General features: G+C 40.8%; 1 protein-coding gene across 1 annotated transcript in view; it reads left to right on the top strand.

The window, feature by feature from the left end:
* Positions 1-3158: 3158 nt before the first annotated feature.
* The window catches only part of PAPPA2 (pappalysin 2), a 321183-nt gene continuing 309380 nt past the window's right edge, over positions 3159-14961 (top strand). Inside the window, exon 1 of the mRNA XM_077157086.1 lies at positions 3159-4383. Within this exon, the coding sequence (XP_077013201.1) occupies positions 3504-4383 (880 nt within the window). The 5' untranslated portion in view covers positions 3159-3503. The remainder of the gene's footprint in view (positions 4384-14961) is intronic.

The following is a 14961-nucleotide window of genomic DNA, read 5'->3' on the forward strand; positions in this document are numbered from 1 at the left end:
TGTGTTGGAATTGAGGATGGGGTTGATGTATTTTTGATCTGATTCATTTGACAGATTCTTTGAATCCAGCCTACCTTTCCGCACATGTCAAACAGATGGGATCATTGTTAAAAGCCCTGAGAGAGCCGGTGGCTGAGCGATGGGTAAAGGAGGGAGGGGGAAGAGGGGAGGGGGATGGAGGGGAGGGAGGGGGCACCTTCTAGTAGCTTTGTGTTTTTCACACGTTGGAACTGACAGGAGCTCTCCTTCTGTGTTGTGGGGGGTTGGGATTTGGGGATATGGAGCTGGTGAGGAGTGGGATGGAAAGGAGAGAGAGAGGTGGGGTGTTGGTGGGCAGGGTTATGATGTCACAGCAAAAGTTACAACAGGAGGAAAACACAGAAATGGTTCAACATTTTTTTTTTTTAAACTTTGGACTGCCAAGAGCTGAAGGAGAGTGGTGAGCAAAGGAATGAAGGGGAGAGAGAGAGAAACTAAACTGGAAGCTTGAGTTTTGTGTAGCTTCTTGAAACCTTATGAATGGATTACTAGCAGCAGAGAGCCAGGAGAGACCTATAGGGGATGCAAGATCATTTACACATTAAAAGGGGGAGAAAAGCACGGCGGAATTCTTCTTTACTCTGTTATTCCTCCTTCCTGAAATGAATGGTAGGAAACCTTTTTCTGAGGGTTGTGGGGGTGGCACGGGGAGGGGGAGTTAACTTCTCCTTTTCTTACCTGAGTATCTGAACTAGCGTAACTCTCCTTCCTTCCTTCCTTCCTTCCTTCCTTCCTTCCTTCCTTCCTTCCTTCCTCCCTCCCTCCCTTCCTTCCTTCCTTCCTTCCTTCCTCTCTCTCTCTCTCTCTCTCTCTCTCTCTCTCTCTCTCTCTCTCTCTCTCTCTCTCTCTCTCTCTTTCTTTCTATCTTTAATTCATTCTTTCTCTCTCTTTCATCCTTTTCTCTCTCTCTTTCTCTCCTTCTCTCTTCTCTGCTTTTCTGGCTTTCTTTAGCCCCCCCCCCCCCCCCAAAAAAAAACCAAACAAACTACACACAGCCCCAAGCTCTGTCCTTGAGCTGTTTCCGGGTGGGGGGAGAGAGAGGGGGAAGAAAGACTGAGTCAGAAAAATGAGGGATATAAGGAAATGACTAAAGAAAGAGAACATGTCTAAGATACACGGATATATGCTCAAGTAGTATCCACATTCCTGAAATGACATCTTTTTTGAGAGCTTGCTTTTGAGATTCCAGTAGTTGGCTGATAGGGAAATAGGGCATGCTGGAGTTGAGGTGTCCAGAGTACAGCATTCTTAAGGCAAATCAGGTATTAGCTGACTTCTCTACACTTTAGAAGACAGTGAGGAGACCTAAGGCAGAAGAGGCAGTATGATCTTATGCCAAATTGTGTGGGCTGTATGTTTTATATGCGGATAACACGAGCAATGATTTTAAAAGTGTAAGTGATTTTTCATAGTATTGAATGAAGGACCCATGTGTTTCTCTACCTGTTCTGTCCCCATCTGTGGTCCTCATATGTGTTGCTAATTCAGACCCATGCTCTGTGTGTATGTGGTGTGTGTCAGTCTGTGTGTGTGTGTGCACGTGTGTTTAAGGGTGGCTTGCTCTGAGACAGCCTAAAATTATTAGGCTAAAATCATGACAGAAGTTAAAATCACATTATTTCCTTCTCCATCCAATCCATTCATTTCAAATAATGGATCTAGTTCCTGGGTCTAGTTGTTCATTTTTGTAAATTGCTTATTTCGAGCATCTCATTGTTTATTTGCTCACTCAGCATATGGTGACTTCCAGTAACTTCAGAATGAATAACTTTAGAGGGAAGGAGAAATTTTGTGTAGTATGAATTCATGGCATTTCCATTTGATGCTTCTCATAGCAGGATACTTGGTTTCTCCTTCTTCCCAAAGTCCAAAATAAAGTGAATTTAGGAGATTGTTCTTTTAAATCCCAAATGATTGAAATAAGAAAAAATTACAGGGGATTTGTGACAAAACAAAGCAAGAAGATATGAGTAGTCCCTAAAAGCCTAGTTTGGATGGATTGGGCAGTTGGCATGTCTGTTCACAGCACGTTTGTGAGTGTGAGTGTGTGTGTGTGTGTGTGTCTATATGTGAGAGAAAGAGAGAATTTATGCAGAAAAGAGTGCTTCAAAACAGTATTGATTGTTTGCTATTGATTATGTAGGCTGCGGCTGCTGAAAGAGAAAGCCCAAGATGTTTACTTGGGAAACCAAGAGTGGCGTCTGTCCTGGCTCTCTGGCCATTGTCTCAGTGAGGTGGGGAGGGTTCAGAAGGAAGGAGGGGACAGGGAGTATTTGGAGTGATGCACCGAACTGATCCATTTTCACATCATCATTGTCTTGAAGTGAAACAAACAAGTAGATCATTATAGGCAGAGAGAAAGGGAGAAGGAGACCAGAGAGAACAGGTCCCCTGAAGTATATGCTCTTCTCGCTCTCTTTCCAATATCCCCAGGGACCCACAAGGCTCCCAGGAGGTGAAGTCAAGGGCTCTCAAGCTGATATGGTTATTAGAACATCAGACTGGCACCCTAAAGGAGAACTTCACAGAGACTTGCAATATACCAACAAGTTGGAAGGGGATAACACACCTTCAACAGTCAACAACCCCAACACTCGAGCTACCCTCGATTCTAACCAGGACGGGCCGATTGGACGGGGATCTGACTGAGAAGGACAGCTGGAGAGTGCAAGTTAAGTACAAGCTTGGATTTTTGTGCTCCTGGATTCTTTTTGCATTTTTAGGTACGAAACATCATCTTGTGCATCTACCTCTATCAAAGTTCTTCTAGCGATTTGTTTGAAGGTAAACACATTTTGGATTAAGGACTACCGAGAGAAGTTAACTCCAAGAGAAGAAAGAACAAGAGAGAAATGAAAATTAGAGAATAAGATTATTTTTAATGACTTTAGCTAAATAGGAGTCTGTGTTTGTGAGTGAATGTGTAGATGAGAGAATTTCGCTGGAGCCCATGTGAACCTCTTCTAGTGTTGGTGAGGGGAGGAGCTACAGAAGAGGGAGAGGAAGAAGAGGAGGAAGAGGAGGAGGAGGAGGAAGAAGGAGAAAGAGGAGGGGTGGGAGGAGGAGGAAGAGGGGGAGGAGAAGAAGGAGGGGAAGGAGGAGGAGAAGGAGGACGAAGAGGAGGAGAAGAAAAAACCACCTGAGCTCCCTGGAAGGAAATAAACTTCATTCTGCAAGGGTCTAAAATAGAGCAAGAAGAGAGAGATCAAAGGAGAGCAGCGTGAGGGACATCACATCTAGTCGACAAGGTGCAGAAGCCACATTGGCAGGGAAGGATCCAACACATGTAGCAAGAAGAGGCATTCTTTTGGGGCTGCTTGGAGAAGTTTGGTCCCTGAACAAACAGGTTCCTTAGAGACTGCAAATCTATTGCTAGTGCTAGCTGTCTCTTTCTCTTCTCCCATTCGTTCCAGCGTGGTACCCAGAAGTTGACTTCTGGCTCTTTACAAGGAGCTGGGGGAGATATGATGTGCTCAATGATTCTGAGACTAAGCCTGGTGATTCTGGCTGGGTGGGCATTCTATACCACCAGCTTTGAGCTGGGCTGGACACGCAAGAAATCCTTAGCTCAGAAAAGACATCTGAATCAGGTGCTATTGGAAGGAGAACGCTGTTGGCTGGGGGCCAAGGTTCACAGACCGAGAACTGCTCCTCAGCATCACCTCTTTGGGGTCTACCCCAGTAGGACTGGGAAGTACCTGAGACCCTATCCTGGGGAGGAACAGGGGACCCACCATGCAGGTCACGGTAAGCCAGATGTTCAAGACCTGACCAAAAGTGCATTGAGGAGTGAGGTTGAGCAGTTAGCTGCCCCATGGGTAGGAGGTGGTCCTATTGGGCAAGCTGAGCTGCTGGGAGATGATGACACTTATCTTGGCAGTCATGGATCCAAGGAATCTCCAGGTGAAGCTGGGACTAAGGAAAGTGCAGTCACTGCTGCCACCCTCACCACCACTTTTACACACCTGAAGGAACCTGAACCAGACATCCAAAGGAAGGGACGGGCCAGGCATCCCCGGCAAGTGGTGAAGAGTCAGGCAGAGGATATGCGGGAAGACTCTGATATCTTTTCTCACCATTTCCACCTTTGGCCTAAGCATTCCCTTATGCATGGGGCCAAAAAACGTCCATTGGCGGACAGCATCCAAAACGGTGGAGGTACCCCTTACTGGGAAGGAGAGACCTTTAGCCCCCAAGGAGAACTGCCTGTCTTGTACTTCTCGGGGAGGCGGGAGCGACTGCTGCTGCGTCCAGAAGTGCTGGCTGAGATTCCCCGGGAGGCGTTCACAGTGGAAGCCTGGGTTAAACCAGAGGGAGGACAGAACAACCCAGCCATCATAGCAGGTAATAACCCCCCTCTTGGGCTTTCTGTGGTCTTCAAGGTATGGTTGATACCATTTCTGATCCAGTTAGACTGTAGGGAGAAAAGAGGGAAAGGGAACAGAGCAGGGAAGCCAGAAAGGCTAGCTGGGGTGAGGAGGGGTACAGGATGGTATTCATTTGCACAACAGGATTCCAGACACCGTTGACAATAATGAATCTAACCAGGAAAGCATTTGCCCTTCGTATTGGTCTCAAATGTAGCTCTACATGTTGTACTTGCAGCTAGCTCAGCCCTCTTAGCCATCTTTAAAGGGGAAGCTCTGTTTGTTTTTTTTATGAATGGGGAAGGGGTATCATCTCTGCTTTTCATAGTCTTGTATGAGAAACCCAGGCAGCTTGGAACATAGCTGGGAGTCCAAACACCTGGGCAGTGAATCATTCCTGGTTAGTCCAGGTAGTGAGGGAACAAGGCTTCCAGGTACACAGGCATCACTGACTGAGTGGCCGTGTACCTTGGCAGAGTGGTATCACTGGGTCCAGTTCTGGAGTCCCTTTCACTCTGCCCCAGCAGCCGTAGGTCCAGCACAGGATGAGTGGGGTCTACTAGAATAGGAGGACACACATGAATCAGTATCCTGGGTTCTAGTCCCGGTTATTTTAAGAGGGACCTAAACATGAAAACTTGCATGACTCTGGTTTGAACTGAAGGCACCTGCCTGGAGACATTATCCTAATTTATTTTCCACTATACCCAGATCTTGGCTTTCAAAAAGAGTCACCCAGAAGGGTGGAGAGAAGAGTGGGATTAGAAAATTGTATCCCATAGCGTCACTGGGAAGGTTCGTTTCAAGCAAGGGGTAGGAAATTAAACTTATTTCATTACTTAGTATCTCATTTCCTTTTTGGATCCCTTAGGACAGAACCTAACACAAAGCTAGCCACATGATATGATAGAACCATTTTAATCTTATTAATTTTGGGGTCATTCACAGCACTCTTTGATGTTTGCTGGACCCATTACCTCTATCAGAAAACGGAGACAATAAGATGTGTGCCAGAGGCAGGCAGGGGAACAGAATGCCAGAGCCTTCAGATTGCTTGATGACTCCTAAAATTAAAAAACTTCTCAGGTTGCTGGATGCCTGCAAATAAGTTTTAGACGAAGGGGAAAGAAATCTGGAATGAGGGAGCCTCTTTCAATGGGGTGTTGCTGGAACATCCTTTCTGAACACTCTGTCTCCCCTCTTTGGCTGTGATTTCTTCTTTGGAAGCTGGGATTCCCAGACACTGAGCACTCTAGAGTCTTGCGGTTTTGCTTTATCTTATTTTTTGGTGGAAGAGGTGGTGAGGACAAGGGAGAGAGAAAGGGTTTTGCTGTAAGACAGGTGGGAGGGGGGCAGAGAAAGAGTGGAAGGAAATCCTTATTCTGAGGCCAAATGGAAGAAATAATGAGATGATTATCTGATCAGAGTTGGCAGCATCACAATTTTTTTCCCAGATGACATTTTCTTGCTGCCTAATATTGCTTCCTAGGACCCATCTGCCAGGGAAACTGAGTGCTTGCCATCTAGACTGAGACCCACGACTCTGCTTACCCCTCCTCTTGCAGTAGCAACTCAAGGACCTGGAATCAGCTCCAGTGGCTGCATAGAGTTAGAGAGGGATACAGAAAGAATGTATGTGGAGGGCTCCAAGAAACTCTCGCACTGGGTCATTAAAACGTAAAACTGGGGGAAACAGATTCAGGACAGTGCAGGTACCTGACTCCTGTCCTGTTACATCTATGTATTCCTGTCATACTTTGTACATAGGACTTTTTATTATGCACACAGGATTTTTTAAAAATTTCACTAACAGCACTCCTTGCCACCTCCAAGTCCCAGCACAGCATCCTCTCTTGCTCACCTGTCCAACACTACGAGCCCCCAACCCACCCCGTTTCCAAAATATATGCCCTTAGCTCCACCTGAACTCTCCTAACCTCCTCAAGCATGCAAAATGGGGCAGGAAATCTTTTGCAGACTGTCTAGCTTCTGAGGTTTCTTTCTCTTCAAATCAGAGTGGCCCCTATGATGTACTGGTATTTCCATTTTAGGTCCACTCCAGGAAGGAGGAAGGATGGAGACCCACCAGTGCAGAGAATGCTCAGGTCTATTTCCTCTCCATCTTCTACACTATGCCTTTTATCAGATTCAGGCACATCAAAAAAATTCAGTGCAGATTTGCTGTAAAAGTCTGGGAAGGATGGGGGTTGGGACGAAGACTTCATTCTTCCCTATTCTGGCACCTGGGCTCCTGAGGGCTCAGGCATCTTGTTTATTTGTTGTACTTAGCTACTTATCCTTCACCAAGAACCCCAGGGCTGAGAATCATGAGGATGCCAGGGAATAAAGGCCTCAGATTTGTACCAGTTCACTCCCTTTCACCCACGGATGAGCCAATCTTCCCTCCCTTACCCTACCACTGGCTCTTTAGCTGGTCACTATCCATTCCTAGGATTGCTGGCCATCACCTATGCCGAATGATGACCACAGGAGCATTTTCTGGAGAAAAATACGGTTCAACTGGTAGTTCTGCTGCTCCTCTGCAGACGATGATCCAGGGCTCTTTACCAACAGCTCTCAAACTTCAGCTACTATATACTTAACTTAAGCCAAGTTTCTTGGTTCACATTCTACCAAACTTGGAAGACTTTCTTTTCAGCCCAGAGGTCATGCAATACAGCACCACCAGCCATTGCACAGGAACCCCCCTGAGATGTGGGGCCTTAGGGAATATATCCTGAACTGGGCACTAGGTGGCAGTGTTGCTTCATGCACAGGAAAGTAGGTGAGCCTGGAAGCCACATAGTGCTAATGTGTCTGATCTTGGAGGGTTGTCCCTGACCTGGCCTGTGGGCTGTATTTAATCATCCCCCATCACCCCAGAGTTTTGTTGGTAGGATCCGCTTCATACAAGTCTTTCTGCAGGGCCTATGTGAAAGGGCTAAAGTGGTTTTTTTTTCCCTGCTGTGTCTTACAACTTGCAACAACTAGTAAAGAAAATGAAATCAGTTGGAGTTGCCTCGGGTCCTTACTCCAAACACACACCTTTTTCCAAAATAGGAAGCTGGACTACAGATTGGACTGCCAGAATACTTTTATTTAGGGAAGAGGACAATGTAGGCTTCACAGTCTTTAGGTGCTGAGAGTGTGACTCTAAGAGGGGGGAAGAGGGTGTCTGGGTCCCTTCAAATTAGACCTTCTGAGGTTGCCTATTTCCTGTAGCCCTGAAGCAGGGCAACTGAGGCCTAGGAAAGAAGTATATGCAACTTTTCTCCTGTCAGGTCCTCCATAAAAGTAATTACTCAGGGCCTGGCAAAGGAATATGTTGCTGCCCAGGAGTGGGCCAAGGTCAAGAATCCATTTAGATGGGCCATTGGAACCGAGCGGTGGAATAAGTGTCCCATCCAGGCATGAAATCTTAAAACTCTAGAACTCAACCCTTAAACCAATCTGTTCCTTTCCCTTCCTTCCCAACTTCTTTCCTCTCTTTCAACTCCAACACAAACACAAGAAAACATTTTAATAGGTTCTTCCTCACCCATCATTGATTTCACATGTTCCCTGAAGTTGCCCAGCTGAGTAACCACCCGCAGCTCCAAGTTTTAGGAAAGCAAGTCACTAAGACCATGGCAAAATTGGAGCCTGAGCCCAGGTTTCTTCATTCAACAAATATGTATTTGAGTGCCTCCTGATGCACTGAATACAAAGATGTCTAAGAAATTGTCCCCTATTGGGAGATGAGTCCTCTGCCTCTGAGGATCCAAGTTTTAGCATGTATGCTAGTAATGCAAAATCAGAGAGCATGAACTTGGGAGGCAGGCAGACATGCAATGAAGTCTCATCTGTGACACTTATTAGTGCTGCGATCTTTGGCTGTTCACTGAACTTTTCTGAGCCTTAGTTTCTTCAAACTGAAAAATGAGATTGTCTTGCAGAGTCATGATATTTAAATAAGTCATATATTTAAAACACACAACATGAGACTTACCTGAAGTTTGTGTGTGTATACATACATATATTTTTAATTAAAGAGGTTCACAGAACAATGCAGGATTCCTATGTGCCACCCTATTATAACAGCTTGCATTGGTATGGAGCATTGTTACTGATGAAAGTACATTTTTATAGTTTTACTAGGAGAAAGTGCAGTTCATTGTTTAACTTAGGGTTCAGTTTGCATTGTGCAGTTCCATGAACTTTTGTTAAATTTGTATTCTAATACCATATATACAAACTAAAATTTCCACTTTTAACCACATTGAAATATATAATTCAGTGCTGCTAATTAGGTTATAATATAATACTATACAATATATAATATAACAGCATTGTGCTAGTATCACCAGCATCCATTACCCAAATGGAAACTCTATATTTTAAGCTTATTCCCTAACCCCTCCCTGTCCCCTGGTAACCTATATTCTATATTTGAACTCTATGAGTTTGCTTATACTAATTTTTTTTCATGTCTGTGAGATCATATAATATTTCACCTTTTGCTTCTGGCTTATTTCACTCAACACGATGTCTCCAGGATTCATCCATTTTGTCGCAAGTATCGGAACTTTTTAGGGCTGGATAATACCCCATTGTGTGTGATTATCACATTTTGTTTATCCATAAATTGATTGATGGACACTTGGGTTGTTTCCATCTTTTGGCAATTGTGAATAATATTGTTTTGAACAGTGACATGCAAATATCTGTTAGAGTTCCTGCTTTCAATTATTTTGGGTATATGCCTTATAGAGGGTTTTCTGGGTCATAGGGTAATTTTATATTTAACTTTCCAAAGAGCTGCCCAACAGTCTTCCACAGGGCTGCGCTATTTTACACTCCCACCAGCAGTGAATGAGTGTCCCTATTTCTCTAAATCTTCTCAACACTTGTAATTCTCTGTGTTTTTTTTTCCCAACAGCAGCTATTCCAATGGGTACAAAATGTTATCTTACTGTGGTTTTGAGTTGCCTCTCCCTGACGGCTAATGATGATGAGCTTTCTGGTCATTTGTATATCTTTTTGGAGGGATACTTTTTCAAGTTTTTTGCCCATTTTTAAATTGGGTCTTATGAAGAATTTATTTTATATATTTTGGATATTAAATGCTTATTGGATATGTGGTTCCCAAATATTTTCTCTCATTGTGTGGGCTGTTTTATTTTCATGCTAAAATATTTTGAGGCACAAAAGTTTTAGATTTGATGAGGTCATGTTTACCTATTTTTCTTTTGTTGCTTGTGGTTTTGGTGTAAATTCTAAGAAACGATTGCCTGACACAAGGTTCTGAAGATGCTTCCCTATGTTTTCTTCTAGAATTTTGATAGTTGTGGCACTTCTATTTAAGAATTTGATCTATTTTGAGTTTATATTTGTATATGGTGTGAGGTAGGGGTCTACCTCCATTATTTTGCATGTAAAATATCCAGTCTTCCCAGCACCACTTGTTAAAAAGATTATTCTTTCTTAACTGAGTGATATTTGCCCCCTTGTTAAAAACCAGTTGACCATAAATGTGAGGATTGATTTCTGATCTCTCATTTCAATTTCATTGATCTGTATGTCTGTCCTTGTGCCAAATACCATGCTGTTTGATTTCTGTGGTGTTGTGAAGTTTTAAAATAAGAAAAAAAACTTTGATTTTTTTTCCCCAGATGGCTTTGAGTATTTGCGGCCATTTATCCTTCCATATTAATTTGATTATTGGCTTTGCCATTTCTGCAAAGATTGCTGGGGTTTTGATTGGGCTTGTGTTAAATCTGTAAATCACTTTGGGTAAAATTGACATCTTAATATTTAGTTTTCTAGGGCAGGCCATAGTGGCTTAGCAGGCAGAGTTCTCACCTGCCATGATGGAGACCTGGGTTTGATTCCTGGTGCCTGCTCATGCAAAAATAAATAAATAAATAAAAATATTTAGTTTTCTATTCCATGAACATGGAATGTTCTTCCATTAATTTAGGTTTTCTTTGATTTTTTTAAAGCACTGTTTTTGTAGTTTTCTGCGTACTAGTCCTTTACATCACTGGTTAACTTTATTCCTAGATATTTTATTTTTCTAGTTGCTATTGTAAACTGATTTTTTTCTCAGTTTCTTCTGATTTTTCACTGCTAATGGATAGAAACATTACTGGTTTTTGAGTGTTGTTATTGTACTCCATCACTTTGGTGGAGTCGTTTGTTAGATCTGGTAGCTTTTGCTGTGGATTTTTCAGTGTTTTCTGCATATAGGAATATGGCTTCTGCAAATAGGGAAAGTTTCAATTCTTCCTTTCCAATTTGAATACATTCTATTTCTTTTTCGTGCCTAGTTGCTTTGGCTATAACTTCCAGTACACTGCTGAAAAACAGTGGTGACAGAGGGCATCCTTGTTTTGTTATTGATTTTAGGGGGAAAGATTTCAGTCTTTCACTGTTAAGTGTGATGCTAGTTGTAGGTTTGTCCTCTATCATGTTGAGGAAGTTTCCTTCTATTCCTGGTTTTCTACGTGTTTTTATCAAAAAGGGATGCTGGATTTTGTCAGATGTTTTCTACATCAGTTGAGATGATCATGTGTGCTTTATCTCCTTCATTCTGTTAATGTGGTTTGTTACATTAATTAATTTTCTTATGTTGAACCACCCTTGTATACCTGGAATAAATCCTAAATGGCCATGGTGTATAATTTTTTTTAATATGCTGTTGGATTCAGTTTGCTAATATTTTGTTGAAGATTTTTACATCTATATTCATAAGAAATATTGGTCTGTAATTTTCTTTCCTCCTGGTAAATTTGTCTGGCTTTGTTATGGGGCTGATGTTCACCTTATGGAATGAATTGTATTGTGCTCCATCCTCGTCAATTCTTTGGAAGAGTTTGAGCAGGATTGGTGGTAAATGTTTTTAGAATGTTTGGTAGAATTCCCCTGGTCCTGGGATTTTTTTGATGGGAGGTTTTTGATTACTGAATCATCTCTGTACTGGGTTTTAGTTTGTTGAGATCTTCTATTTCTTCTTGAGTCAGTGTAGGTAGTTTGTGTGCTTCTAGGTATTTGTTTATTTCATCGAGGCTATCTAATTTGTTGGTGTGTAATTGCTCATAGTATCCTCTCATAGTCTTTTTACTTCAGTGGGATTAGTAGTAATGTTCCCCTTTTTAGTGCTGAATTTAGTTTTTTGTCACTTCTCTCTCTTTTTGGCCATCAATTTAGCTAAAGGTTTGTTATTCTTATTGATCTTTTCAAAGAACCAGCTTTTGGATTTATTAATTCCCTCTACTGTTTTTTCTATATTTCATTCATCTCCACTCTAATCTTTTTATTTCCCTCCTTCTGGCTGTTTAGGGTTTAGTTTACCCTTCTTTTTTGTATATGTTCCAGTTTTAAGGTTAGGTTTCTGATTTGAAATATTTTTCCTTTTGTGATGTTATCATTTAGGGCTATAAATTTCCCTCTCAGCACTGTCTTTACTGCATCCCACAAGTTTTGGTATGTTATATTTTCATTTTCATTTGCCTCAGGATATTTCCAGTTTTGCCTTTGGTTTCCTATTTAACCCATTGGTTGTATAAAGTGCATTATTTAATTTCCATATATATGTGAATTTTCCATTTATTTCTCTCTGCTATTGATTTCTATCTTTTTTTGTGTGTGTGAAAGCTATATCATTGTTCAATCATCATCAAGAAACATGGCTACTGGAACACACACAGCTCTACATTTTCATGTAGTTCCCTTCAGCCTCTCCACTACATCTTGAACAACAAGATGATATCTACTTAATGCGTAAGAATAACCTCCAGGATAAACTCTTGACTCTGTTTGGAATCTCTCAGTCATTGACACTTAGTCCTGTTTCACTCTTCCCACTTTTGGTCGAGAAGTTTCTCTCAATCCCTTGATGTTAAGTCTTAGCTCATTCTAGGGTTTTTCTCAATCCCTTGATTCTGAGTCTCAGCTCATTCCAGGATCTCTGTCCCACGTTGCCAGGAAGGTCCACAAGATTTCTATCTTGATAACATTGTGGTCAGAGAAGACAAATTGTATACTGTCAATATTTTTAAATGTATTGATACTTATTTTGTTAACTAATATATGTTCTATCCTGGAAAATGATCCATGAGCACTTTAGAAGAATGTGTATTCTGTTGTTGTTATGTGAAGAGTTCTATATATGTCTATTAGGTCTAGTTGGTTTAGAATATTGTCAAAGTCTTGTATTTGCTTTATTTGCTTTTTCATCTTTCGTTTGTATGTTCTATCCATTATTGAAAGTGATGTATTAAATTTTCCTATTATTAATGAAGATTCATCTATTTACCCCTTCAAAGCCATCATTATTTGCTTCATATATTTTGGGGCTCTGATGTTAGGTGTTCATATTTTCATTTTTTTTTTAGGTGACCATATATTTTTAAATGTTGCGTTTTCTTGTTGAATTGACCCCTCTATCAATATATAATGACCATTTGTCTCTTGTAACACATTTTGACCTCAATTTCTATTTTATCTGATATTGGTATAGCTATCCCAGCTTACTTTTGGTTACTACTTGCATGGCATATTTTTTGCCATCCTTTCACTTTGAACCTACTTATGTCTTTGAAATTAACATGAGTGTCTTGTAAACAGCATATAAGTTTGGTCGTGCTTTTTCATCTATTCCATCAATCTCTGCCTTTTGGCTGGAAAGTTTAACCTGTTTAAAGTCACTGCTAGTGAAGCAAGATGTTCTTCTTCCATTTTTTAATTTTTTCTTTGTAAGTATTATAAGTTTTACCTTCAATTTTTCCATTAATGTTTACTTTTTTGTTTATTTGATCTTTTGTATTGAGTCCCTTTTCATTTCTGTCTGGATATATTTTTCACAAATTGTCTTTGTGATTTTCATAGAGTTAAAATTTAGCATCCTAAATATACAACCATCGTGTTTGATTTGATACCGACTTCAACAGCATATACATACTCTATTCATATACCCTTCTGCTCCCTCACCTTTTTTGTACTTATTACAAATGATATCTGTGTATATTGTTTGTTCAAAACCATAGATTTACTCTTACTTTTTTATGCATTTGCATTTTAGGAAGAAGAATGAAGTTACATACCAAAGATACAATACAATAAATGCAATACAATAGTATTGGCACCTGTTATTACTAAATGTTTACCTTTACCAGAGGTCTTTATTTCTCTGTGCCATTTTGAAACACTGTCTAGTGTTCTGTCCTTTCAGTCTGAAGAACACCCTTTAACATTGCTTGTAGAGCAGGCCTAGGGGTGTTGAACGCCCGTAGTTTTTATTTATTCGAAATGTCTTAATTTCTCTCTCATTTTTGAAAGAAATTCTTGCTGGATATAGGATTCTTGGTTGGCAATTATTTTCTTTCATCAGTTTAATTCTTTCATTCCACTGACTTCTTGCCTCCATGGTTTCTGATGAGAAATTGTCATTTAATCTAATTAGGACTGCCTTGTACATAACACGTTGCTTTTCTTTTGCAGATTTTACAACTGTTTTTGCTTTTACAATCCACAGTTTGATCAGTGTGTGATGGGGTATATTTTTCTTCAAGTTCATTATTTTGTGTTCTCTGGTCTCCTTGAATGTGCATATTCATGTTTTTTGCTAAGTTCAGGAAGTCTTTTTGTCATTATTTGTTTGAATATTCCTTCTACCTCTTTCTTTTCCTTCTGGGACTCCCATGATGTATATATTAGTATGTGTGATGGTGTCTCAGAGGTTTCTTAAGCTATTTTCACTTTTTATAATTCTTTTTTCTTTCTGCCCCTCAGCCTGACTCATTTCAATTGTCTTGTCTTTGAGTTCACTGATTCTTTCTTCTGCCAGCTCCAATTTGCTGCTGAGAACCTACCGGGAATTTTTCATTTAAGCTATTGTGGTTTTCAATTCCATTAGTTCTGTTTTGTTCCTTTTAAAAATTTCTATCTCTTTATTAAGATTCTTTTTTAATTCACTCATTGTTTTCCTGATATCTTCTAGTCCTTTCTCTGTACTTTACTTCATCTCCTTGAGTATATTAAAGATCACTCAAAAAAAAATCTTTGGTGCATCCATAGTCTCATTGTCTTCACTGGTATTTTCTGTATTTTTTATCCTCTTCCTATGGATGGGCCATCGTTTCCAGTTTCATTGTTTGCCTTGTATTTTTTGCTGTATACTTTCGTTGCATTTTAATATTTAAAAATATTTACTCTGGGATTTATTCCCTGAGATATCTGTTTATTGGGCTTGTTACTAGCTGGTGATATGACAGATATTTTCTTGATGCCAGCCTTCCTATCAGGAAGGTCTACCCAAGAGGAATGCAAAGTGTAGCATCCTCCTTCTCTTTTCCAGGCCTCTGCCTTGTCCTGGGCTTGTGCTTGCTAGTGGCATAGGAGTTCCCCTTTTCAGTATTTCAAATGACTTCTCTAGATTCCAGGAGACAGACCTTCTCCTGGGTGTTCCATGCCTGACTTAAAGCAGGTAGGCCTTTTGCCTCAGGCCATCCATCTCAATTATTTCTTACACTGTATGCACTGTCTCAAGCTGCTTTTGTTGGAGGGCAAATTCTCA

Source organism: Tamandua tetradactyla, chromosome 4 (assembly GCF_023851605.1).
Source record: "Tamandua tetradactyla isolate mTamTet1 chromosome 4, mTamTet1.pri, whole genome shotgun sequence".
Classification (NCBI taxonomy): domain Eukaryota; kingdom Metazoa; phylum Chordata; class Mammalia; order Pilosa; family Myrmecophagidae; genus Tamandua; species Tamandua tetradactyla.